This window comes from Apteryx rowi, unplaced genomic scaffold, assembly GCF_003343035.1.
Source record: "Apteryx rowi isolate R43461 unplaced genomic scaffold, aptRow1 scaffold_38, whole genome shotgun sequence".
In the NCBI taxonomy this organism is placed as follows: Eukaryota; Metazoa; Chordata; class Aves; order Apterygiformes; family Apterygidae; genus Apteryx; species Apteryx rowi.
The window spans coordinates 2,239,098-2,266,811 of NW_020450307.1; the positions used below are offsets into that span (position 1 = coordinate 2,239,098).

Genomic DNA, 27,714 nt, shown 5'->3' on the forward strand with positions numbered 1-27,714 from the left:
CTTATGCGGGTTTCAGACAGTAAAATTCTGCTAGGTCCTTCTAAATAATAGTTAATGGCTTAGCAAAAGGTTCTGAGAGGGAACACGGAAAGACTCCTGTAGGCATTTTGGAAGCCCTTAGGACAGACAAGGCGCTCTCTTGAAGGCTATCCAGAAGCAGTATCTATTTCTAGGCCTATGTCCCCACAGTACCATTGCACAGCGAGGCTTCCCCGGGCACGAGCTGTTGGCTTCAGAGCAATCCCACCTCTTCGTACAGGATGTTAGAGGAAAACACAGTGCTAGGTGCCCAAGGGGAGGCGTGGATGCAGGCCCCCTGACTGCTGAAAGAGGCAAGTCTGAGCAAAGTGAAAAACAGTAGGTTAAACCCATTTAGCAAGGACTCTGCCTTAAGATACTGCATGTGTACAGATGTGATGTTGGAGGAAAGTGAGAGTGGTGCAGAAGCACAGAAAGCCACGGAGGTGTGCTTCTAAACCTGTAGACACATCAGACTACTCCCAGCTGAGAGACTTTACACAAATGGTATAAATGGCTGGGATGGTGTTGGAGYTGGGTAAACACGAAGGAAATCTTGAGGCATCCCTGCTGGGCATCCCCGTGTGTCTTTCAAATTTATCACAGTTCTAGAAAACAGCTAAGGTCTTTGCCCTGCTTCATCGTGCTCAAGAATTTATTGCCTATTTTGCTCATGGGGGAGAAAAGGAAGGTTTGTAATTCATCTAAGTTGCAGCTAATCAGAGAGGCTATCCAAGCCGTGAGCTGTGGCCATGCAGCGTTAGTTACTGAATGAGGCCTCAACCCACATAATGCTGTTCGCRCAAGCCCCAGTTGCTTTTATAAGAGACTGTGAACCACCTTAACTTCTCTACACTACAGCAACATGTGAGCAGAGGAATGCGGCTGGTCTGTGCTAGTCCCAGAAAAGGTCCCAGATGAGGCCAGCAGATTGCGCAGCAGACGTGCAATACCAAACCATTGCACGAAGTGCTTGGACTTGTATCTCCCCCATGCTACGTGCGTACGCGACTGGGGCAAAGGGGCAGGAAACCAGCATGGAGATGCCACAGGAACAGAATGCACAAGGGCAGCTTGAACGGCTGATGGGAAGAGCATTACTAAGCAGTAAGCAAGTTGTAAAACATAAGTCAGACAAAACATCTGGCAGCTGCTTCAAATAGTTTTCTGTCTGAAGGGCAGACAAGCCGGCAATGGTCTCAAATCAAAACATGTGCAAGGACAGGATCAATGCTCCAGTGCGTTTTGTGCAAGCATAGAATGAGTTTTGCGCCCTTCAATATTGTTTTCTGTGCCAAAAAAGGTTGTGTTTTAGGTTAAGTTTTTAATTTTAATAAACTTAACTAAATAAATCACTAAATATATCCCTTTCCAGTCAAATGTAACTTCGTCTTTGGCATAAGATCAACATTAGCTCTGCATAAGAAGTATATGGGAGAGAAGAGGGGGTGCATACTAGGAAATGTTTTTCATGATTGTCTTAAGAACAGATTCACTTAGTAGAGAAAACACAATTGCCAAAATAGGTTCTTAGAAGTATGATGTAAATCCTTCTAGCTTGCACATCTCAGGCACTGGGAAAGGAAGATTGTCTTAYGCTGGTACTGGGTAAAAACTTGAGAGATCCAGACTGACATCTAGGCTCTGTTAGGAAAGTTACTGGAGCTCGGGCAGGTCATTTTATTAGCAATTCACCTCAGTTCTGCAGATAAAGGAGAGAATTGGGAACAGTCCCTTTTGCCCCCAAGTTTTTCTGCCTTATTGACATTGCCAAAGCTTTGGCCAAAATCCACAGCAGGAATGTTCGCTGGCCCAGGTATGCTGCACAGAAGCATAACTTGCACACAAAACAGCCTTTCCTTTCAAAAGGAATTGTGGCAAGACTGCTAAAGTATTATGGCTTATTTTCTTATCACCTATCAAAGGCCTTCAATCAAAACTTTTCCTTTGGAAATTTTTTAGACTCAAGTTACTTCTACCGAAGTCTCAACTTTCAGGAAGAAACAAAAGCCACCCCCCTGCCCGACTAGAGCATCTGGATGCCAGATTCTCTGCAGAATTGCCACCTCACTTCTGTATCGCCAGCAAGGCCAAGCAGTCAAACTATCAAGGCCAGAAGCCTCCTATAAAACGTAGAGGAGTAGTTCCATGTGCATTAACATTAGCCAGCAACAGCCGGAAGATGAGAGACGCTGGCCAGCATAAGAGGGCTGGGTTTCAAGGAGACCCTGATACAAGCAGGACTCGTGATTTTTAATGCTACTCGGAGAAGGGAGCAGGTCTGCCTGCTGCATGCCAGCGCCTGAACACAGGCAATAGCAGGCGAAGCAGAGAGCCACTGATTCATTAGGACTTGCTAATCTGTGATATCATTTGTTGATTCCACCAGGTCCAGTCCTCATCTCATGACTTCCTCCATCGTCACCATGGCACTGTACATAAACACTGCAAACTCCCAGCCCCAAGCAGGTCATTTATTTCAAATATTCCGTGCAGCTGGAACACAAGCCTGTTTGGGTGTCTGGAGCTGAGCATGAACTAATTTCTCAGTCTTCTGCACCCGCCCCACCTTGTGGGCCCTCCCCGGGCCCAGCCTGCTGCTCTCCCAGCACCCGCCACTCCAGCCACACTCCCAGCTCGGAAGCAACCTTTCTCTGAAAGCTAAGGAGAAGCTAGATTTGCCCACATATGGGCAGAAAAAAAAAAGTTTCTCTACCTGCAGCAAAACAAAACACCGCTGATCGTTAGACATGCTGGCTGTTTAGCTTAGCATTCACAAACAGTTGTCCTCAAAGGAGGTGAAGCCCTCTAAAATTCAAAAACCCTTGCCATGATAGGAGATAAAGGCAAGAAACCACTTAAAAACAAAAACAAAACCCACCCCCCACACACAACTCCCCACCCAGCAGATAAGCAGCTTAAAAGCATACTTCTGAGCTTGAGTTGAGCCTCACATTTTGTAGTGTTTGAACTGATGCAATCATTCGCTTTTCACACCCAAGTTGGGAGTTGCAGGGAAGGCAGAAAAGCGAGCATGGAGGGGAGAAGGAGTTGGAGCCATTGCCATAATTGGCGAGTACAAACCCACCTCACCTTCAGTCAGTTTGGAGAGGCTTAACCTACCCGCTGCTGCAATTTGATAGCATCTCTGTACTGCACAGGTTGGAGGTGGAAGAGACAGAAGGCACCATCAGCAAGCACAAAACAATTTGTATTCTACAGCCAATATCATCCATAGCTCCCGATAGCCCAAGGATGAATCCTCTTGTGCAAAACAGGTCTCAAATTGTATGTTTACTGGCCTGGGCTATGCAGCAAATTTGGCTAGATAATCAGGGCCCTGACCATAGCTTAAAAGTGTCTTAGCAAACCTGAATCTATTTTAAGAAACAGGAGTATTGCATAATAACGAGATGGTTTTAAGCCACATTAAAGTAGGAAAGCCAAGGCCGCCCATGTCATGCCAGGTTTCATTCAGCTATGTCTGGAGCAGCCATCTCCAGCCACCAGTGGCAGACGTGCAAGATCTCAGGTCCCCACACCCCAGCACTTGTAGTGATAGCTGCTGCTCACCCTCCTCCTGTACATAGCTCTTAAAGGCCAGCTTTGAACTGTTATTCTGTTAAGTGAAGACACTGCTAACCTAACCCCCTTCGCTTTACCTGTTTGGGATGGGTTCTCTGGAGTAATCCCCAGCATACAGGTAGTAAGGAGGTCTGATCATGTCATGCATATAAAAACCATCACCAAGTAATATTTAATAAAGTTTATTAGGTTACTGAATGTTATCTACAGCCATAAAATAGAAAGTGAGAATTTAAAACTGTACAAAGCACATATTGGGCAGTGAGAGGAGATGGAGACAAGAGAGCGCAAAGAGCATTAGAAGTGGGAAGAACACAGATGCTTCCCTGGAGTTAACGGAAGACACTGGTTCAAGTTGAAGGCAACCAAGTAGAGCTCCATACACACTGAATTTTCTTGTGCAACTTGTGTCCCACCCTGTAACAGAAACTAGTACAAACMCCTATGTTAAAAAAAATTATACAAGATAAGATTAAAAAAAGGGGCACATCGCACCCCACCCAGTCTTGGCACCAATTCTGTGCTTTAAAAAATATACTATGCAAGTAGTTTATTTTTAAAAAAGGTACCCTACAGCAGCTGTTTAAAACATGGTTCTTATACATACACCACAAATATATATATATTAACATTTTCAACAACTAAACTCATTTGTACCTACACAGAACTGAAGGAATAACTCAAGAGCAAAAAAACCAACCACACAAACATTTTTCAAGACAAAGAAATGTGCAAAATAACCCCAGAAAGGCAGCATAGTAGCCTGTGGAGACATCAAGAGAGCTCCAATCCTCTCTTTACTTGGCTACTGAGGCAGGAATCTTTATTTGGGATGTGCTGATTTTGCCTGAATTGCTTGTCCTGTTGTTTATTGCAGTTCCCCCCTCCCAGCTCTGGGGAGGTTCCTGTTCTTCTTCCTGTGCCTGAAGGTGACCCCACAGGGCTCTGTTAAAGCCTCACAAGTTACATTATTCTGCAGCAAATCACCAGCTTCTAGATTTCCAGTCTGCTGATGGCAATTCTGTAGTCACACTGCTACCTGCCTCTGTCTGGGACATCTTCCCACCCCCAAGCAAGGGACAGGGAGAACTATTCCTGCTGCATAGCTAAGAGGAGATTAGGCTGATGGTCTATGACAGGACAAAGCTTTGGAGGACTTTAAGCAGCTTACTGAAGAGAATACCCTGGCAGAGACATTAGAGGAACACCTCAGTATGTGTTTCTAAAGCCCTAACAAGGACAGGCTATACAGAAAGCAGACTTAAGGCTGCAGGGCCTATAGCTGTGCAACCAGTCCCAGAGCTCATCCACCCTGGCCTATATTGCAGGACAAGTTTGTCCTTTCCCTGTCCCCACACTAGCAAGGAACCCCCTGACTCCAGACTAAAACCTGCAGTTTTAAGTCAACAGGAAGAGGGCAGGTGAAGACATGGGATGCTTGCTCGGAGTCACACCCACTAAGACAAGGCAGGACAAACAGAGGAGAACTGGGAAAGTGATAGTGGCAGAAACAAGAAAGCAAGATTCACTATTAAATAACCTCAGAACACAGTGAGAAGTCCTAGCAGAGACAGACAGACAGACATCAGCTACATAACCACTTTCTCCAAGTTAAGTGTCCTGGTGGAAAGGTTCTTGGTTTTGGTGTTTAAGGTTTTTGTTGGTTTTTTTTTTGGTTTTAACATCCCACTGATAATTCCTCTTGGTATTCCAGACTCTCCCCACCTCTGCTGGCCACCCTGTACCTTTCCATTCTTAGCACCTGGTCTTAAGAAAGACCTCCACTCCTACTGCCTTCCCTTCCCCTAAGCTATGATCTCCCCTTTGGCTGGCGCAGAGGAATAATTTACTCATAGGCTCTACAACCCAAAGGATCCAGTACAGCCTTTATCCGGAGAAGCAGGGAAGCACAGAGCTTCTGCAAAGGTTCCTTTTGTAAGTGTGCTGGAGAAGCAACTTCCAAAGAACAAAATGCTCGTTTTAGTTGTGAAACAAGGATTATTTGAGAATTCGCTTTAGCACTGACAGGGGTACTTCAGCCAAGGAGTTCCAACAGTAGCGGTGACGTGAGGGTGGCAAACCCGTTGCCCAGTGGGTCAGCTCCAGATTGTTTGCCTTGGTTCCAGCTCTGTCCTTGAACATGAAGGTCATTGGTAGAGCAGATAACTCTTGAGGGAAGCTGGCAGTGGCAACGTAGGGATCTCATTCAGTCTTTCCTTGCCCAGAGCAAGCCTCACAGCTCGCCGACATAAGTCCATCAGAGGCAGTGGTTCAGCTGGAAGAAAAACATCCAAAACATTAGCATCCCAACCCACGAGCTACACATTCACTTTGCTAGCTCTAAAAATCCCCAGAAAAATACGAGCAAGAGAAGTGAATGCTGGGCCTGTTCACAAGACCCAAGCCATTCAGCACTGCATCAGCAACGTTAACATGTCAAATACACAGGCTGAGGATGACTTTCTGTGGAAGGTATTTAGAGCCACACGTGTGTGAAGGAAAGAGTATTAGAATCACTTAAGGAAGTTACCTCTCTGCAATACTGTTCAAGTCTGAGAACATACATCTAGCTTGTGACTCTCATGGCAGTATCCAAACACCTTTGTAAGAGGTTCACTGAAAATAAAAGACTACAGCACAGTTTGATAGCACCATGTGATACAGGTACACAGAAAGGACCATGACTTGTGTTTCTTCTCTAGTACTGTAACAGCTGTCAGCCCCTTCATTCCTACTACCTGATCCCCATGAGATGGGTAAAATCATCCATTAAGCTTCATGTTGCTACACTTGAATGTAGTGCAAYGGCTTCCATCGGAGGATTCCCCCTGCATCATACACACCTAGGAAAAATACAAGCTTTGGGCTACTATTTCTGCATGCTGTACTTTAAACAGTAAACAAGATAATATTAATTTTTCAAGCATGGCATATTGGGCCCTTTCATGCTGAAGAGTCATTCACAACATAAAGGGGTTGCTGAGGTCAAAGCTAGAGCGAACAGAGCTGCACAGAAGGAAGATAAATTTTCTTGCAGCTTCTGTTACTGAGGCTGCCCAAGCTCACCTATGCACAGCGCACTGCTCRAGGCTGCGGGGTCCCGCTCACACAAGACACAGCTAAAACAGAGGCATCCTGAATTAAGGACATCACTGGACAATCTTCTAATAGCCTGAGTGCTCAGCATGCACCGTTAAAAGTTTTCTTTAGAGACATCTCAGGCCAGAGGCACCTAAAAAACATCCACAGGAAYGGAAAAGCTTGGCTGGGAAGCCGCAGTTTTCAGGAACTTTTGATAGATGCCAACTGCTCTAACTTCCACTACTTCAAGCCAAATTAATTTACTTCATACAGCTGTTTTAAACAGCTGAGACAGTGAAAGTTTAATTCTCCTGAACATGATCATGTTACTGATGGAATGAATACTGGTAAGAAATGCAGTAAGATGGATAAAAATCCCTTCCTTCCAGGTTCATATATTACAGTTAGCACTGAAAAGCTCAGACAGAAGTGCTGTCAGTAGCCTCTGATCAGGCCACATCCTGATTCTACTTTGGAAAATAAAAATATTCAGACTGCTCCATGTAGAGAACATTTCCAGTGAAAAGCAGAGAGCTAGTTTATATCCAATTTTTGGCAAAAAGTTTGTGAGAAGGAGAGTCTGCTACCTGCGGAGGGACATGGTAGCGAAGTCAGGAATTGCACTTTCGAATTGGTCTGTCTCCCCCTGAAGTTAGCAGCCAAAGAGCTGAACTAATGCCCTGCTTCCCCCCTCCCATTATGGTTCAAACACTATTAGCTGCTGCAGTACAGTGCCTTTTCTAGCAGTTCTCCCAGTGCCTCAACCATTCAACATTCAAGGTGTTACACGTCTTTACGCACACCCCTTCAGCAGTGATAGCTGGGCAGACATCAATCAGCAAACAGATCCATCAGAGCAGCGCTGTTACACCCCCAGCCCCACCATTAGCCACATCTGCTCTGTGTCATGAGGTGAAAACAGCCTCACAGCTGCTCAGCACCTTCATGCAGAACATAGCTGCATCCAGCCCAACGCACTGCAGGTCTTGCCTCCTAATGAGCTGCTCCAAGATCCACACTGCCTCTTCTGCAGGGACAGGTCTCTGTACAGCAGCRCTGCACGTCTCAGCTCTGGCCGCAATACTGCCAGAGGAACCTATTATTGGCAGCACTCCTTCGGGACTTTCCAGTGTAGCTTATTCTCAAGCTGCTGGGGCACAAATATGCTAGACTCTACGTGGAGCAGGAGGAGATGGGACAGACCTAGAGATTGCTTGGACACAGACACTGTCCTGAAGCACACAGTGCTTGCCTAGCCAACACCCAGGACAAGGGGCCCTGACCTTCAAGGCCTATAGGCATTAGCATAACAAACATATTCCAGTTTAACGGCCTTAAAAACAGAAAGGATCTTCTTCCCAAAGAGATTAAGAACTTTATCCTCATCTAGCTTGCACTGATAACCCAGTCTGACAAAAGATAGACCAAGAAAGCAAGCATGCGTCTGACCTCCTTTCATTCACCAGCACTACAATCACTGGACACAGTGCTGCTATTGAACGCTCAGAAGTGGTTAGAGCCAGACACCTTCTTTCTATCTGTGCCAAAATAGCATCCTGTCATTCCTGGCCTCATGCCCATGATTCGCTCCTATGCCGAGAGCACATTACAACCAAGTCCAATACAGGAGGTGGCTGTTTCCTTGCTGAGTGCAGTTCTGTGCTGACAACTCCAGACTTGCTGGCTCTGAGGGGAGCTGCAGATTTTGGCTTTGACACTTGCAAAGCCTGGTTACTGCAGCTCCTGCCATTCCTTAAGCCATTGTGTGGCAGAAAAAGCTGGGCTCCTTCCTGCTGGTGTGAGAAAGTGTTTTGCCAAGGGCTCTCAAATCAAGATTCCTATTCTCCAGGGTTGTTCTGCTATTCCTGCTCTGAGCTCATCTGCTAAAAGCTGATGGGAAGAGGGCTGGCTGCAGAAAAAAAAAAGAATAAAGTAATTTGTGGGAGGCAGACACCTACACTGAGCACTAAGAAATGGTGGCACAACTTAATATCCACTTAAGTGTTTAACATCCACTGTAGACACTGGAAAGACCTTTCCCACCTATTCACTCCAGTCCTGCAAACAGAAAATAGTAGCAAAAATCAGCTGAACAATACACCTACTTGAGGGAYGGTACCAAACTCAAAAATTCCTCCAGAGCTAAATCTTCCTTGGAAGAGATCAGTTATGTTGTGGCTCATGATGGAAACTGCAGTCATGATAGAGCATCTCAGTAGATAAACATAAGTCCTTAAGTCAGTTGCTTCATATAGAATTTACAGCCATTAGATACTCCATGGCAGAATAAGCTGAATATCCAAGACTTGTGTCCCATTGCCCTGGTTTTTAACCAGTTTTGAGACTCAAAAGCTGAAGAGCCAAGAAACTCAGTATTTTCAAAGAAAAACAGCAGAATAGTTCATCTATTATTCCTCATGTCTGACAAGCCAAACCGCAAAAGACTAAACTGTGTAGACGTCCACTTGGATCCAGCTTGGTCCAAGCTTTACCAATGCCCTGGGAATACCCTGCTGCATGGAGATGTTTACTCTTACTTCAACAAAACCAAACAGGACTTATCTAACTAAAGTAACTTCCTCCTGATGTATCATCAGAGGAGTATGCCTATAACCCCCAGTTAATGGGAACCAGGAGTTTAACAAAGGTGTTTAAGCAGCATGAGATGCTATCTGGTTCCTTTTCCTTTGGTCTGTGAATTTAGCTCTTTACCCCTTAGCAAGGCTTTTTGGGTTATTCTATGAGAGTTCTTAAAAAGAAAGTTTGTCACAGCTGAATTTTGGTGCTTAGTGCCAGCTTTATTGTACCTCACATCACCAGTGCCAGGAGTTTGCCACTGCTGGCCCAGCATTAGAACAAACACATTCTGCTCTCAAATAAAGGAATCCAGTATGCTACAGCCTTTGGGCAGACACTGCTCYGGAATGCAGGAGAAATACACTACCCTTTTCATATCAACCTTGCCAAATTTATTTCAGTAACAACATAAATCCAGATTTTAATCCACTTCCTTCACCTCTTCCTCCACCCCACCCATACAACTGAGTCAGTCTGGCCCAATAGGAACCCTGACTATGAGAGATAACAGACTTCTCTGCRCATTTGGACAGCCAAAGCTATTACTAAGCTTAGCTAGGAACTGACATCCCTCTTAGAAGACCTGGCACAAACTGTGCTGGCTACAATATTCAGCCCCAYACTAGGAATCAGCACTTCCTGCCCTGAAAGGAGCAAGAGAGTGGGCCACTTTGATTGATGGGACATTCCCATTCAATCGGACAGGGACAGAGATCTTCCCATTYCTGCCTGCGGGGGATTTTAGAAGTTCCTTCATCAGGCATCTAAGGGAGGTGATTGTGCTTCAGAGACTGCTCCCTACAGAGAGGCACCAGGATTGCACTGCAAACAATGCGACTGTCGATCGAAAGGATATCTCTGCTGAGAATTTAGTAGCAATATAGAAACAAAAGCTTGTCAGCTCTCCAGACAGATAGCCAGCAAACAGCCAATAACACCTTCCCCTGTCRTATTATCTTCCCATGCCCTGCTTGCTCCCTGCAGTGCCATGGGAACAGCACATGTGTTTCCAGCCAGACAGGCTCCTTYCGAAGTGGCCATTAAGGATTCAGAGATGTAGCCAACCACCACAAGGCTGACATGAAAACCTCACCCTCTAAAAGCCCTCCCTGGGGGAGGTGGTAAGCCTGCACATAAGTAGCCCACAGATATGTGCTGTTTGAAAAAAAATACAGGGAGTTATACTCACGGTCAAGTCCATTCAAGTAGCGCATCCGTATTTCACAGTGTCCCCACACTGCGCTTACCACTGGATATAGCTTTTTCCCTTTGAGTCCCCGAAATGCAACACCCATGTATTGCCCATCTACAATGAAGCTCAGTGTCCCATCGTCCATGTCCAGAACGACCAGGAAGGAGTCCGGCACAATGAAAGTTTCATCTGGTTCTAGGAAGGCAGGGTAGGTTTTACTTGGCTGGTTCTTCCCATCGTGGTACAGTCGGTTGCGCCCAAGGTCCCATCCCCAAGATTCATGGTTATTTCCTACAAGCGTGGTGTAACCTACAGAGTGCAAAGGGGCATCTGCTGTTGCCACCCCTACCACAGCATGCGTGCCTCGCTGCCTCATCGCCCATGTGATCTGCCACACATGCAGACCTCGTGTATATCCCACTTTGCCTCTGATGGCATCTGTGCTCTGAGCCACCGGATGCCGGTGAAATATGAGTTTGTCATCCTCTTTCACAAAGACGTTCAGCGAGCGATCATCATTGTTCCATGAATGCAATAGCTGGACTTCATACGATACCGGAGGCATGTCCAGTAGCAAGTCCAAACGTGTGGGTTTGCTGTAGTCGAGTCCCTGGAGCTCCTGTTTCAGTGGCCTGTATACAGGGTCCCTCATATCCACAGTCTTTATCCCACCTGTGACCTTCTGACCCATCGTGTGCTCCGATTTTGCCTATTTATAGGCTCCCCAGGCAAGCTCATCAATTTACCCTGCTGCTCCCGCTGTCATTCAGCCTGCAGAAAGGTTGCTAGGAGATCTTGTCAAGATGTGCACTGGTCAGTATTGCCTAAGGSATGGAAAGAAAAACAAGAGGAGAGAGTTAAACATTAGCACGTACAGCCTTGTAAGCAACATTTACACAACACTTACTCTGTTTAGCCTGCCAGCTCACCCCTCCGGTCCATGAGGGAGGAAGGGTGATGCATACCACCTATGCAGCACACCCTGCACAGCAGAGATAGCACTACACTATCTAAAATACCATCTATTTGATCCATATGCTACACCTCTGATGTCCCCTTCAGAAAGGCACTTGAATTTCTGCTCCTTTGCTTAAGGAGGGTGTGGACTCAGAGCCACCAGAGCTTGTCTTCCCTTTGCAGCAAATGCACTGCTCCTTTTTGCTGCACCATTAAGCCTTAGGAGAGTACATCTTCAGTCAGGCTGCCTCCAGCTACCCTTGGTTTCACATCATGGTCACCTATGTGTTATCCAGGCTGGAAGAAAACCTTCCCTTAAGTTTTCCACACAGAGGACTTGGAGCCTGATACACAGTAATGCTAGAGACTTACATTCCTCCTGATGGTCTTCAGTAGGTAGGAAGACTGAAAACAATGTCTTTTATAAATATAATTTTGCCTGGTTTCTCAGCTCTAGTTCATACCCACAAGGCCAGGCTGAGCAAGACATCCCAGTGAAGCCCCCCAGCTACCTGCTGGTGTGCGCTGTTCCAGCTCCTTCCACCCACCTTGGAGTCCCTTTCCAGTTGGATATACCAGAGTCATCTCTACAGCTACCCACAAAGGAGTCAAAACACACAAGATATTTAATACTCAAAGAAGAAGTCCTAGACAACTTCAGCCAGTTTTCTTCTGCTGTAGAGATGTTGGAACTAGCCTTTTGAAGGATGCAATACAGTTGTAAGAGCAGCTTTCCCTATAGGGCATGGAAAGCAGGCTTCATTTCAGAAGGGATGCATTTGTGTTCCAGCTCAAGACGACGATCACAGGCTGGCAACTAGAACAGGCACTACAAAAGCCTAGTACCAACATTTTTCTAGGGGCCAAAACAGCTTATTCATGCCACAGCACCACACCAGTTCACCACYTGGTGTTCTTCTAGCTGGTATTCTAGCAAGTGCTTCCTTTGCAGTGCTCCCAGGTCTCTCATACAGAGACTAGATGAAGACGACCAAATTCCAGCCTTCCTTTTTTGGCTGACAGTTGCAAATGAAAGCCTCTAGAATGCAAGCATCCCCTAGAGTAAACATTACATATTACAAATATACACGCAGAGGGATTGCCTGGTGCTGTCATCCATCCATAAATAGTTTTTTCTTCCCTCAACACTTAAGCAGCTCAAAAAAATAAGAAGCATTCAAAACAATCACCCAATAGCAGTGATCAAACAAAGTAGGAGCCAGGAAACAAAAGGAACATTTCTCCATCTGGAGAGCTACAAACCTTCCATGGATCAGGCAGCAAAGCAGCTAGCAGCCACTGATACAGGTCTGAGGAAATAATTTCCTTCAACCCCACTCCAGCTTTGCAAAGTACCTCGGAGACCTGACTGTGCAAGTCCAAAGCAGCAGAGAAAATCCACTGTGCCCAGTCTCAAGGGACCCCCATCGCAGCAGCCCTCAGCAGTGCTGGACCCACTATTCACTAGTTTAGAGAGCAGTTAAAAAGCCTCTTGTACAGCTTGTCTCAAGTGAGCGGCATCAGTTGGGGCAGCTCCTCTTCTCCAAGAGAGGGAAAAAAAGTCCCCGTTTAAGATGCAGAGCTGAGGGGGAGGAGCAAGAATCTTCTCACAGTTTAGTAGTTTTCCTTCCAAATCTCAGAGAAACCTCAGAAAAAGTTTAAGCCAGTTTGCCTAGAGAGACTGGCTCACTTTGCGTACCTTTCCCCCCAGGACAGCATCCACCCAAACAGCTCTGCTCTCACTCAGCAACACAAACAACCCTCTGTATGACAGCTGCCAAACTGGGGGCAGCTATTAGGAGAATTAAAAGTGGGAGGGGAGGGAACTAGCTTTCTAAGAAAAAAAGTGTTATTTTAACATTTCCTGGAGTGAGGCAATCACTCAGGGCTCCTGCCAGCTACAGTCACAACACTTACTCACAACCAGGACCTCATCTGGCATGGAAAATAGAGCATGAATCAGATCTGGTTTAAAAATAAGGTTACTGGACATAAGCAGCAAAGCTTCAGCTAGAAGGTGACAGAGAAAGATCATGTATGTTCTGGGTTAGGAATCAACTCACCAGCTTCCCCGCAGCTTTTGACTAGTAGCCCAGGGGACACTGTTGAAACAGTGAGCTCAAATCAGGTAGTTCGTAAAGAACCACCCCCACAAAACTTTCTTCCTTTCCCTCCCCGCCTTTTTTCGTCAAGTGTGGGGAGGAAAATCCTTGAGGTTCTTTAAAAGGCACATCACTAAGCAGCAATATAGCTATTTCAAGTAGCAGCAGTACAGCTCTTCAGTGACCTCAGATGTACGGCACTGAGGGACAGAAAGTGGTTCGCTAAACAACTCCCCCTTAGATCAGGTCCAATCACATTAGCAGTTGATAAGACRGAATAATGGAGAAACCCTGTAGGACCCTCCAGTAAGGACCATCCACAGCATCAAAACAAGTCTTGAATAATGCAAGCCAGCCAGCTGACTGCTGAGAATGAGCGAGTAATTGCAAAACAAATTAAGAGTGATGGCACAGGCACCAGATGCCAGCACCTCTAAGATGTCCTTATTCGTCCCCTAGGGTTCTTCTTTCCAGTTCACTGCAGAGATGATACTAATACTTCTTTTAACTTCTAAGCACGAAAGTTTCAGGGGGCTGTTTTGCCTTCCAACACCAGAGCTTGACATTAAGGGAGAACATCAGCCCCCACAACATAGATGCGTGTTATTTACCTGTTCTGCCCCACAGCTCAGAGGGCAGACAACAYCTAGCACAGGTGCTTGGGCCCAAGCATTTCCATGACACATCGGCACTCCCAGCCACTCTAAGGACACAGTCTCCTTTGCTCTCTGTGAGCCTAAGGAACAGCAGCAACCCAAACCAAAGGGACCAAAAAAGCAAGCMGACACTGACATGAACTGAGCTGCTGGTGTACAAGTTCACAAGCACTCTTGCAGTTGTCTCCTACAGACATTATCACAACATAGCAACAAGTCCTACAAACCCATCTAGGAAGTTGCTCAATTGCCTTTTCCAACGCAGCACGTATACTGCATGCAGCTATCCAAGGGTTTAAYGGCAGTTCCTCTCAATCCTCCCCACTGTCTCATCTTTAAGCCTTTGTGTTTGTGTGTACTCAAGTGCTCAGTTTTGACACCTTAAGGCTGACACCAACTTGGTTCCAGTGCAAGTCATCTGCTCAGGCTGGGAGAAAGACCATCAGGCTACTGAGATYGGAAGGTCTGAATCATATGTTCTTCTGCAGAGAGCACCAGATGAACCGCCTGGCATTCCCAAGGCCCGCAGCACATGGACAGAGGCTGTCAACAAGGCGCTGGCTACAGCGCACTTGGAAGTCTACAGGCAAGTTCAGCTGTTGGAACATCGATTAGGATAAAGGAACAAAACATTGGCAGAAAGAGGAGAGGCAGAGATTTCCTGAGAGCAGTACAGTACATGTGAGAACACTGCATAGGAAGCAATAATCAAAACAAAGCAGGCTGCCAGACTGCAGGAGTATCGGTGCAGATTGTTTTGAAGCACAGAATGCTTGAGAAGAGTGTGCAGTTCTGTACTCATTAGAAAAAAAACATGCCCTGTTCATTATGACTTTCTGCCTCCTGTCAACATAAGCTTCATCATATTTCTCAAGGCTGCTGCACCAAAGAATCAACACAGCAAAGATGAGAGGCGCTTCCAAAGCACGTTTGGCAGGGTGCTGTCTGCCTCCTCTGAAAAGGAAGCGACCTTTCCTGAAGACAAGGATTATTCATCACATGCCTCAATTACGACTCTTTCCCCAGGCAGACTATTAACTCTAGATGAAGTGTTACAGTCAGGATAAAGAAGTGAAAGAGAGGGGGAAGGCAAAAAGAGTGGAACAAAGGAGTTGATTAGACGGAGAGCAGGTCAGGTACTGAGCACTATATACACCAAGCTTGAAGTGCAGCTTGGCTCCTTATCAGGGCAAGGCAGCAATTCCTGCCCAGAGCAGGCTCCGGTGCTCCCGGCACTAGCCTGGTCTAGAACTGCAGAGCGGCACCTTGCCCTGCAGTCTGGAGGCACAATTAATGCCCCCATGCTTTTAGAGGAAAAGCCTCCTCATGCACAAGAAACTGTACAGGTGCGTTCCCTCAGCAGGACAGAGACAGAGAGGCTTAGCTCCACGGTTAATGGATTAATGCTCTGGGCAGCTTGATAGGAGACGCAGACAGCCACAAATATACTAGGGAAGCAGCTACTCAAAGCCTTTGAATGGTTAGAGGTTTAAATACATATGCAAGCACTGGAAGTGCTTTTTATCTATCACATCAACAATTCAGGTTTGCTGGAATTCTGCTCTGCTTTATAAACATAACCCCATCTCCATTATGCTCTGTTTTGTTCCCATGCTATTTGCAGTTTTATTGTTAACCTTCCAGACTTAAAAGCTTTGGAACAAAATTAGGATAGTCTGTCTCAGAGCAAAATGCTTACTGCTTTTTCAGRGAGAATTAGATTCCCCCCTCCAGTTTAGCTGTTCAGAGCAAGCAGGCAATTTGCCATGCTAGAAAGACATGCCAGGTTTCAAAACAACTGCTTGCTAGAAATAGATCAAGGCAAGAGATAACAAAGACATTTCAATGGAAGGTGTCAAAGTCCCTGCTGCTGAATGGGGAGAACACAGCTTTTACAAGGCTTCGCAAAGAAAGGAATGTACACGGAAGTCAGAGCAGAGCTGAGGTGTCCAACCCTTCCTCTATTTAGGTATTGACATGAGCCAGGCAAGCTGTCTAAGTGTCTATCACAGACCTCCTGAAACTCAGGCAGTCATCCCGATTTAATTTCCCTGGTTCTTGTCCCATGTTTTCCAAAGGCTGTTTGCTTTTCCCCTCTCCAATCTACAATTCCTCCTCTCATTCCACTCCAGACCTACAGTCCTCTCCCTTTAGTAGTTTTGCCTGTAGTTTAGTAGTGTCACCAAAGCGCTGGGTGCAAGAGAGCAGAGCCATACCGAGTGCCCAGGGCCACCTGTACCCCTTTGGCAGGCAGGGGCTGCTGGAACACAACCAAGGACCCAGCCAGGCTGATGCCATGCAGGTGGCAGCCTGAACTATCCACACCAGGATATTTTGTGTCTCAATATGAATCAAAAATAGCTAGAACTTGATTTCGGTTATTTCCCTAGAGTCCTCCAAAAACCCAGGGGGGCACACCTTGCGCGAAGCTTGTGAGCGTTAGTCTAAACAATTCGCCTTTGAATCTAGCTGTGAGGATTCTCTAAGTCATCCACATCCAGAAAAAGGCTGCTTTTTTGCTCCAAGCCTGTTCGCCTCATTCCTACACACACCAGCATTCAAACCCATTCAGCTCATCTGAACACGCACTAGAAATGCAACTCAAACCATCAGCGCAGTGAACTTAAGCCAAAGAATACGCACCTGAGGTGCCCTCCTTGTTGGGTCTGAAGCCAAAAGGCTGTTCCCATGTCAGCCTTATCACATCACAGGTGGTTATTTCAGGTAGCTACATCTCAAAGCGACACAGGAATTTTAAAAAGGCTGCAGTGTAGATTTTCAGCTCCATTTGGGAGYTACTTCCACAGAAGCAGCAGTCGTTAAAGTCCCAGTCCAACATCTCCCCACAAGGCAAAGTCCTGGCACTGGCTGTTCGGAGGGACTTGGTGTCTCTGGTGGTTCCATTAACCTTAACCCCCCACTCCACCCCAAACAAAATCCTGTGCTGCCAAAGGCTCAGTTTAGCCTGGATGGTGCAAAGCCTCAAGACCCACAGAGCAACCACCCAGCTGCAGCATTCGGAGTTCTAGGAACAGCCTCTCCGAAGAAAGGGGAAGTAGAAAGGTTTTACAGGAAAATGCCTGCAGTTGTCCGAGCACCTGTGAGGCACTCACTCAGCCACTGAAAACATCCGTTTTCGTGAGGTGAGGTATGGCAAACCATTCTTCAGTTACAAACTCTGCCGGAAGGAAAGAGCAGAAGCACTTTAGACAGTTGTGAAAAGTTTTGATAACTGTAGTTTGAAAAACCCCGCATCTCGCAGGTCTTTCCTTTGTGCTGCAGCTCAACACCTATAGGACATCAATACATGATGGCCCTAAACATCAGTACACGAAAGTCCTAAAATTCCTTGATTCCTGATTCAGTTTTACTTTAAGTCTATTTGTTCTAGTAAGTTTACTCTGGCTCCTTTTCTTCCCAATAATATTTATGCAGAATACCTCTACAGGGAAGAGGCCAGACCTTTAAAGCACCTACCAAACTCTGGGTGCTCTAGAGACAATGAATCGGAGCCCTACCCTGAAAGTTTCCAGCCTAGAAAATACCTCATGAGAAGGAGAGAAAACAGTGTTCTGCACATGGTCATTTACTGGCTTTCTGCTTTGGAAAGCTGAACTACAGGATACCAAACAGCTCCTGCAGAGGAGGCTGAAAAAAAACCCTGCAGATTTGCCCAGGTTTCCACCCAGCATTATTTTAGTAGAAAAACATTAAGTAAACTTGGCCTGTTTTCTTGGGCTGCACATTCATCACACAAGCCAACAAGCAAAGAGACTCAACTGATCGGAGCTGCGTTATTGCTAATTTGCGACTAACCTGCCGGCAGCAGTTCACCTGGTGTCACCTTTCCATCGCCTCACAAGATTTTACATGCTGGTTGTGCACAAGCTACCTGCAAAGACCCTTCACACAGAACTATCCCCCCTTCTTTAGCAGGGGACTAGAAGTTACTTAAACATCAAAACTTTTCTTGGTGGTGTTAAGACAAGACCGGATTCCTTGATCATACGCCCCAAATAACCTGCACTACACATTTTCCTTAGCATTAATTCTTAATATCAAAAATGCATCCCCTCATTTGTGCTGTGTACTTCTGCCTACTGCACAAGCTGATCACAGGAAATCTAGGACACCTCAACCAGCCCTGAAGCAGCCACTCCACTGGTGTTCAGGCTTCAAGACCCTTCTCCCCCACAACTAAAGATTCAGCAAAACCTTGGGGGAAAAAAAGTAAAGCTCACCTATGCAACTGAAGAAGTCTTCCAGTGCTGTGTTAGCAGAGACTATGAGCAGCTACAAACCAGATGACAGGAACAACTGCACTGACAACATGGTTCGACGTAGTTTCAGAGTGTTGCAATTTTGCTTAGATCAGGGTTGGGCAAGCAACCCTCATTGCACAGCACTGGCAGCCTCTTACTTATCTTGCTCTTTGCAGCAAGAGAAGGTTGCCACAGGGGCAACTTCCCCAGCCCCACCTACCCAAGAGCAGCAGTTCGGCTCAGCAGGTTTAGCTGCTGGTGGCAGGGCTGCATGGCCTTTGCAGAAAGTGAAACTGCAGTCGCTGTGAGATCGCGAGAGGGGTAGGGCAAGAAAGAATTAAGAGAGATGGCATGTGTCCCAGCAAACACATCAAAAAGGAAAACCCTCCAGCAGAATAAAAGGCCACTGAAATAACCATGTTCAAAATACACCTGGGATGGGGAAAAATGAGAGCCTTAATATTTGTTAGTGCTTGCCTTACCAAACTACAAAGCTAACAAGCCACCATGCAAAGCCAAGAAACCTCATTCATCCACTGAGCTGCGGGTTCCCTGGCCTTGGGCACCAAGAGCTCTGCTCTCCTCTACATTAGGGAGCTAGCACAGGAATGCCCACCCTGAGACATACCAGAAAAGACTCCTGTCCAAGGAAGCCAAGAGCATGTCATTGTACAACACCACCAGGACTTGTAGCCGTTAAGAACCTGTGTGTACCAATACAGCAATCCAGGGTTCTCCTCCTTGGGATTCAGACAGTTTCTGCAGAAACTGTCAAGTTTTTTTTTTTTTTTTTTTGCAATATTGCAAGGCAGCATGAGGGCAGTGTGTACACTCTTACACTCTACAGAGCAGATGGCTCTCCAGTGGAGCACTGAAATTATCCAGAGCAGCACATCTAAATAAGCTAACACCTGGAACTGCAAGAACCACCCGTTATCCTCTGCTAAGCAGCCACCCACAAGCAACCAACTTAAGCAAGTTTCCACTGTCCACCTACCTAGGCAGTTCCCGATAACTGCAATGCTGTGTAACCTAGCAGAAAAGGCTACAGAGCAACAGAGGAGAGGTTTACTTCGCAAAGCATTTGTACTGAGGGAAGGAAGTCAGACAGGAGTTCCCCAGTTCCTGCCAGATATGTTCTCTGCTGTTAAAGGCTAGTTACAAATGGCAATTCAGGTCACAGAGAAGCTTACAATATTTTTTTAAACAAAAAGAAGCGAACTCAAGCTGTTTTTTCTCACAGAGGAAGTTTAGTAGATGTTTCAGAAAGGTCATTAGACCCATCACAGCTCTGTTTAAGGTAGCTCCTAGATACCACATAAATGCCAGCTGCAAGTTAAGGACCACGCACAGGCAGTGTTTCGTCAAGGCTCTTTAAAAGAGCTTCTCAGAGGCAGATTCCAGCCGTTTGCCTGCTCTGGCAATGCCATCTTCATGTGCATCAAGTCTTAACAACTCAGTCTTGTCCATTTAAGTTCTCCTTTCTACTCAAGCCCTGTACTTAGAGCTACAGACTCTTGCCTAATATGCCTTCAGAACCACAACAGAATACGTAGTCTTCCACAGCCTCTCCCACTTACGACTAACATGTACTTGCAGGTACAGCAGCACATGCCATACTGACATAATGGCTCTGTTCACTGGCACGATCCATGATCTGATCCATCCCACATGCCTGAGCACTCTGCAGTGTATGCTCCACTGCCATGCTTGCTTCATAGCTAAGACGCTGGGCATCTTTCCTTCCGTGAAGGATAAACAGTAGTGAAGTATCTCACCAGGACCTCTGTTCCCCTGCCTCCCTCTGAAGAAGCAGTCAAGCTGAGTGCTGGTCATCTCCACGCGTGGAGAGGCTGGGATCAGCTCTGAGGCTCACTCAGTCACTGCAAGCTGTTATGTTCTCAGCACGATCAGGCTGTTAAACCATCTTCCTATGGTCAGTCTACTTTGAACAGCACTCTAGAGCTATTCCTTTGCACCTTTTCTGAAGTTACTTGAAGGATGCTTTGTTCTCAGTATTCCAGCAGCTGTAAGAGGCAATGTAGGTTAAACAATAAATTTCAGCTCTACTGCTGGCTTTAGGTCTCTGCATTACCAACAGTATATAGTTTCTCCTTTTCTCCTAGTCTCACATTGTGTCTATTTCCCTTCCTCCTACTCATGGCCTGTGGTCTTTCCAGAGCAAACATTGCTTAAATCAGGATGATGAGACTCTGTCTAGAAGTCGTTCATTTATTGGTAGTGTAACACATAGATGGTTAAAGGAGTTAATTAACTTGTTCTGCTCTCCCAGCAAACTGGTTGCACAACAGAGCAGAACTCAGCTCCCAACCCGCTTCCCTAACATTGCGGAACACTACCACGCAGGCACATAAGTGCCTGTACTGCAGGGTAAGCAGCGTTATATGGCATAAGAAGGGTAACCAAGTTTACTGTGGCTTCTCTCAGGCCTCCTGGCCAAGTATGCACAGCGAGTAATAGCAGAATGAGCAGGCCAGAAAGCCAGCTACTAAAGCTCTTCCTTCATAAGGCAGGAGGGAGTCCTGAGAATTCACCATCCCACACTGAACTGACAACTCCGCATTTAGCCAAGCGCTGAGAAATTTAACCAGAGTCCCTTCCCATGTCCCCCATCTGCAGCTGCAGCAGTGACCTTCCTTACATCTCTCCCCTCTGCTCTTCTCCAACATCCTGCTGGTCCAGAATACTTTTTTGTAGCCAGCTGGTGAAGTGCTATTTTCCAGAAGCAGCTTCAAACTATGGTTTCTAGCAACTATTTACAGGCAACGCTTCCAAAGCCAAAGAGCCGATTTGATGAGCTCAGGTTTCAGGTATAACTCAGCATCTGAATCATGCTTGGTGCCACAAGCCAGCCTGCCACACACTCAGAGGACAGTCAGCCCAGCTAGCAGTTCAGCCATCTGCTTGTGGCGCTCTCAAGCTAGAATGCATACAGATGGCTTGCAGACATCCCTTGTTTTTAAGGCAGAGGTTATGGACAGGCTATCATGGGGACATGCTGCTGATGATGTTCAGATGTGGCAAGCTGAGCCATAGCTCTGCACTCCAGATAGATTCTTTTGGAGGAAATAGCAAAAAGCTGTGGTTTGGCAGTTACGTCTGAGCTGAGACAGCACCTGTACATAGTGTTATATGAGCAGGAAGATCCACACAGCTCCCCCCTTTCCTGAAGAAAGCATGGGGAGACAAGGCAGCAAGGGCACGAAGCAATGCAGCCACTGCAGMAGGAGAGCCTGGAGGAAAAATAATAGGTTAATGCAATAATTAAGCTCTTATGTATAGCCCTATTCCTGCTCCAAGTGCTTTGCACAGTTATCAGCACAGCCATTCTGCAGTGCAAGCTGTTTACAGCCGATTCACTGGTTTGAGCAGCTCGTTTGAGGCTGTAGTTCTCCAGCTACAACATGCTCCTCTGGCATAGCAGGTTCTCTGCATGCTTCAGCATGCAGATATTCATTTAGAGAAAAGAGAAGCACTAGATCAAGTGTTTTCCAGGTTAGAAAAGACAGGCTTCTTGCACACCAGGGTCTTATGTCACTAGTCACATTTGGCAAAGCTGTTTCTTAGCTCATGGCACCACTTTCAGGCTAGACAAGTGATTTTATTCTCATTGTGTCTTGTCAAGAATCCATTTTTTCTGCAGATGGAGTTTGCTTGTACTGAAATTAAGGTAGTTTGGCAGAACTATATAGAAAGATTCTCCCAGGTTGCTTCAGCACAGTCTCTGCTTTAAGAAGCCACCAGTGTCAGTCTTGGGAGAGTTTATTCCAAGGAGAGAAACTAGGCTAACGTAGAGATAAACAGCAGCAGTCACCTGCAAAAGGCACAGGCTTTTACAGTTCCAGTTTCTTTGCATGCTCTTAGGAGAKGGCTCTGAGATTTGCTTGCAGATTAAGTGCTATGGGAAATAAGTCACAGGCAGCAGGAAGAAAGGTTACACAACCCTTTTTTAAACCCTGTCCAGAGGATCACCTTTTATACYTTTGTACCTGCCGGCATGCTTTCAGATGTCTCTTTCCTTATGCTATTGAGACTTTGCATGTAAACAAGCACTACTCCCAGAAGAAGCCTCATGTCTCAGTAAGGYTGAGCTCTCTGCCTGGCACATTGCAGAAAGTCCCCAGTTCTATAAACAAGCCACACTTGAAAGACTAGTTTGGGGGACTGAACTACCAGGCATGTGTTTAACAGTGCTTGTCTTAACTTTCCTGTTCTTTAGCAGCTGCTCCRTGCCCCTCTACTGCCACACATTCCTCAAATTGAGGAGTAGCCCGGTTTTTAAAAAACAATTCCTCTATAACTAGGGATTAGTGAAGTTTCTGTTCACAGGTGCCATACAATATTGCCCTTAGATAAAAGCTCTTTCAGGGCAAAGGGCTGGCATTTTGGCTGTACAAGGAACCTAGCAACTCTGAGACATCCTGAAGCATCTCAGATTAGTTTTTTCACAGGACCTCTTCTGCAGGTTAGATGGCTCCTCAGGGAGAAGTTCCAGGTCTTGGGATCCTCCAGGGCTCTATATTCAGTCCATCCTCACAGAAAGTTAAGAAAGGACAATTATTTAGACAGCCCATCTTTGAACCAGGCCTTAGAATTTAAACAGAAAAAGTTATTACAGAGGATAAGTAAAGGATGGCCTGAGCAGTGTCAAGGAAGTTAACAGGAATGAGACAAGGGACTGAAAAGGTACCTGCTGGGACAAGTTTAAGCCAGAACATTATTCTGCTTTAGCATCCCATTCAAAAGCATTTCAAATGCAGTCTGACTAGGTTGGTCAATTAGTCTGGAGCTTCTGCTGAAAGTTGTTCTGGAACTGGAAAGAGGGGGAGCAGGAACATACACCCTTCCACTAGGTACTGGCTAGGCTAGAGGATCATCACCAAGCTGGGCCTCGTTCCAGTGYGGTTAAAAACAGTCCAGCACTGCAGTAGAGCTGCTCCGTTGGTCACTGTCTCTCCTCCAGCCCTTGCCATCCCGCTCCTTGCCCTGCTGTACCAGCACAAGCAGCAACACAACCACACTGAAGACTGAACAGGGGAAACTAATCCAGGAAGATTCTGTTCAGCCAGATCCATTCCCCAAATGGATTCACTGCCCAGTCTTACAGACAGTCGCCCCAGCTCACAAAACAGGCAGAAGCAAGCAGCAGTTATTTTGGCTGGCAATACCCTCAAGAAGTGATTTAACAGATAGAGCGGTGGTAGTTCAGCACGGGTGCTTGGGAATGCTCTATAAAGGCAGTGCCTGGCCAATTTGCTATGTTTGCCTCACGTTTTTCCCTCCTTCCCCCAAGCACTGGAGCTGTAATGTCTCAAGATAGGCTGCATTTAGAAAGGCATTTCCTCTACTTTTAAGCAACCATACATTTTAAATAGCAGATGTTTACATTTAGAGCTATTTGCATTAAAGTAATCCACATAAACCATAGTGAGCCACCCTGCTCATGCAGAAGTGCTCCTTGCTTTTTTTAATTTCCCCGTTTAGTAGTTTAGAGTCTACACAGCCCTCTGTCCTGCCCTCATGTCCTTCTGCCTAAGAACAACCTTCATTTGTTAGCTTGGTTTGATAATCAATAGGTGGGGAGGGGAGCAGTGGGCAGACAGAATGAAACTTAAATGTTCCTACCTCTATCCAGAGTTTCCATTCCCATACCGAAAGCTCTTTTCTGGCAAGACTTCAAGATTGGCAAACAGAACAAACCATCAGGACAAAGGTTTTGGTACCAAAACGCTCCTTTTCCCCTTGAAACAAGGAACCACTGGCTTAATGCTAGCAGCAGCTATGTTAGCAGAAGAAATCCTCGGTAGAGTTCTCGGGAGTCGCCTTACCAAAGCTTCCCTCCTGCCTTTTCTATAGGTGACAGCATGGTAAAGCAAAGACGCTTGCAAATACCTAAACTAACACTGCTGTACACAGTTGCATCTTCTGCTATCACTTCCCAGTTCAGGGGAGGTCAGCCTCCCACTTACCTATCCTTCGCCTAGGAGCAGATTTAAAAGGCCTGTCTCACGCACTGTCAAGTGTTTGAAGGAATGGGAGAAGCAACATGTTCCTAGGTTGCTCGGGCTTGTCAGTCATAGGCTTAAGAGTAAAGGCATGGTCTCTCCCAGCTACTGGAAGTGCTGGTCTAGAAGTTGTTGGTTTTTTTCCAGGATAGGTGCCCTGCTGCTTTCAGTGGGCAGAACAAGGCATTACATAACACCTCCATAAACAAAGAGCCAGTCGGGAGTTGAACAAAGTTGCACAAGTACTTAATACCTGTATAAGAACAGGAACCGAGCCCTTGCTGTAGAGCAAGTCACATGGACTTGAGGGTTCCAGTCCTGAAAAGCAGCATTTTCTCAGACAGCTTGAAAATATAAGTTCCATGGCAGGTTGTCAGAACTTCAATCCCTGTTCCTAACAGCAATAAAGCCTACTCCATCCGTAGCCATGCAGAGTCCAGCAGGATTCCTTTTCCTCGGGAAAGTCATTTGCAATTTGAGCTATTTTATTATTTTTACCCAGCTACAGCCTCCTCCTTCCTCTTTTCATTTCAAGATGTCACAAGCACTGCTAACAGAAAAGCAAAAATCCCCACAACAGAGCAGCTGCCAAGCACTAGATTACTCAGCCTGTGGCCCTCAAATAGGTTTATTGTGTCTGAAGCTTCAGTACATGCATCTACATCAAATACATCCATGCCAGAGGGGAAGTTGTGCAAGTGTCTGGTACTGCTTATCAGGACTATGGAAACAGCACAGCTGAAGYCTGGGCCATGCACCAGAGACAATTCAGTCCACTACAGTAGTGTCTCTCCATTCCCTCCAAGGGGGGTGTTGGATTCCTGCTGCACCACATGCACAGGAGATCTTCCTCTTCAAAAAGAGGAGGCAGGAACAGCACATGCAGTTACGGCAAGATCAGGGCCTTTTGAGGAGGGACTAAAGTCTGTTCCATTCCCACTCAGCCTGGGGAGCTTCAGTCTTCCGCTTTCTCAGATTTGGGCTTCCTCCATTTGAAAGAGTAGTGAGGTGCTACTAGCCTACCACATAGGGTAGAAGAAAATGCTCTTAACATGAGTAGAAAAGCTGATGAGCATTGTGCAGTTCTCGTACTGTTTCATCACAGGGAGAGAATTAGGGAGAGGTAAAGAAAGGACAGCACCACAGAGGAGGCCTCAAACCGCCTACCACTGAAGGTTATCAAACTCCAAGGCCAAGCACACTTGATACCCAGCAGAACAGCAGTCAGTTCCTGTTCACAAAAAGCTGCTTTGGCCCTGACATTAAGGGAAGCAAGAGTTAGCTTTTCCTTCTCCAGTTTTACAGTTCCTTTACCTTGCTCCCTCACCAGCTCAGCTGGCATTCTCCTCCTTGCATTTGGTCGTACTCCACCCCATCCACCTCCCTCTAAGTTCATCACTTTCATCCTCCCTTTTCCAGTCTGTACTCAGTCACTGGACTAAACACTACTGCATTCCCACTACATTCAGGAGGATGGGATGTAGACAAACTCCCACTCCAGCCTACACATGCATGTCACTAACTTTCATGGAGGAAATAACCAAGCCTCTCAGTCAGGAGCTAACGGGTTTCCTGACTGAGGATTTTGGAAGTCTTTTCCATCTGATCAAATCTGATGAACAGAAACCATGACAATCAAAACATGAGACATAGGGAAATTCATTCTGACCTCCCCAAATATCTTTTAAAGGACTCAATTCAGGACCTGTGAATTCAGAAAGCAGAGGGAAGCTGGACATTCAGCTCCTAGAACTTACCACAGTGGAGAGCAAACCACCTTCCGCAGCTCCCAGAGAAAGGATCCCTCAGTTTTTAACATCTGTCCTATCACATTCTTCCAGCATCCCGGGGGAACAAACAGCTAGTGAAGGGTCCTGCATTGCCCAGCCCACAGCGCTGCATTAAGTTCTCAGAAGGGTTAAAGACAGCATTGTGCCAGGTACTGCTACTTGCTGTGAAGAAATAAACCCTTATATGGCAACTACAGACCACCTCCTGATATTATGGAAGGATGGGCTCAGAGGGAGAAGATAAAGCAAGCTTGTGTGGTTGCTCTGAGAGCCTGGAAACACCGGTATCCTTCCAAGGGCAGCCTKCTCTGAAGGGAAGGATGCCATTGTCAAAGCAAAAGGACTTGCCACTAAGTGTTCAGTAACATGGCAGGATTGGGAACAGTTGTGAGATCAAGTTGTTTTTTAGCTCACCTTTGACATTAAAAGAGACTAGACTGGATAAATCTCCTTTTATTACGAATTTTTATCCAAGCAATAACAGTTTTAGTAGTGATGCTGTGACTTGAAACAAGTAATTCATCTGGTCAGTGTTTCAGGTTATATTTGTAGGACAGAAATTGATTATGAGAGGTTCTTAGATAARCTTCCTTCTGCAAAATAAGCAATCAAAAATCCCAGACTACAGTCTGGCTGTGCAGGAGGTGAGCCCTTGTTGTCTATCCCTTGTCTAACAGCCTACCCGCTTCCAGCGGTTACCTCTGTTCTGACAATATCACAGGAAGATGCCTACACACAAACTTTTCATAGACTGACAGAATAATTTGGGCTGGAAGGGACCTCAGGAGGTCTCTAGTCCAACCTCCTGCTCACAGCAGGGTCAGACCAGGTTACTCAGGGCTTTATCCAGTTTGCTCTTGAAGGCCGTCAAGGATCGACACTGTACATCCTCTGGGCAACCTGTCCCAGTACTTCACTGTCCTCATAGTGAGGAAGCTTTTCCATGTATTTAGGGTTACACACTCTACTCCCTGATCAAATCCTTCTAGTTTCCTGTCAGCCAGTATCAGGTTGAACTTAGTGCTATTCCTCAGGTCAAATAAAGCCCAAAGTGAACACAGTTCAATCCTCTTGTACTTACTGTTAGTGCCTTTTTACTGAAGACTAAATTACTTAAAGCAATTTAAGCAGAAATTAAAAAAAAAACCCACCACTCCCAGGTCTTTGTCTTACCTTGCCACATGGAAAAACCCAGTGCTCTTCTACAATGTTTGCCAAGATCTCTTCACCCTGACCTTAAGTGTTGACAAACAAGAATGAAGTTACCTCCTGATGCATAAAGGCTTGATAGATCTTTCAAAGCTTACTTAAGCTATAAATTCAGGTCTTTCCTGTCCTGAGGTCTGTGGAGACCGAGGGTGTCACTACTGAAGACAAAAACCTCAGAAGAGGAGACAGTTGAGTCACTGAGGAAGTGATTTTTTTTCCCATAGACTGTTTAGAAAACTGCTCTGTTCACTTGGCAATA

General features: G+C 46.0%; 1 protein-coding gene across 6 annotated transcripts in view; it reads right to left on the reverse strand.

Moving 5' to 3' along the window:
• Window positions 1–3,769: 3,769 nt before the first annotated feature.
• Window positions 3,770–27,714, reverse strand: part of SPSB1 (splA/ryanodine receptor domain and SOCS box containing 1) — a 29,101-nt gene continuing 5,156 nt past the window's right edge. For 2 of the 6 annotated variants that reach the window (XM_026074092.1, XM_026074088.1), the window contains exons 3-4: window positions 10,451–11,277; window positions 3,770–5,878 (exon numbers count right to left, since the gene is read on the reverse strand). In XM_026074092.1, the coding sequence (XP_025929877.1) occupies window positions 5,751–5,878; window positions 10,451–11,144 (822 nt within the window). In that variant the 5' untranslated portion in view covers window positions 11,145–11,277 and the 3' untranslated portion in view covers window positions 3,770–5,750. Of the gene's footprint in view, window positions 5,879–10,450; window positions 11,278–16,811; window positions 17,347–18,409; window positions 18,493–19,427; window positions 19,468–27,419; window positions 27,583–27,714 lie in introns of those variants that run through there. The other 4 variants (XM_026074091.1, XM_026074090.1, XM_026074093.1 and 1 more) reach the window with 4 other exon arrangements.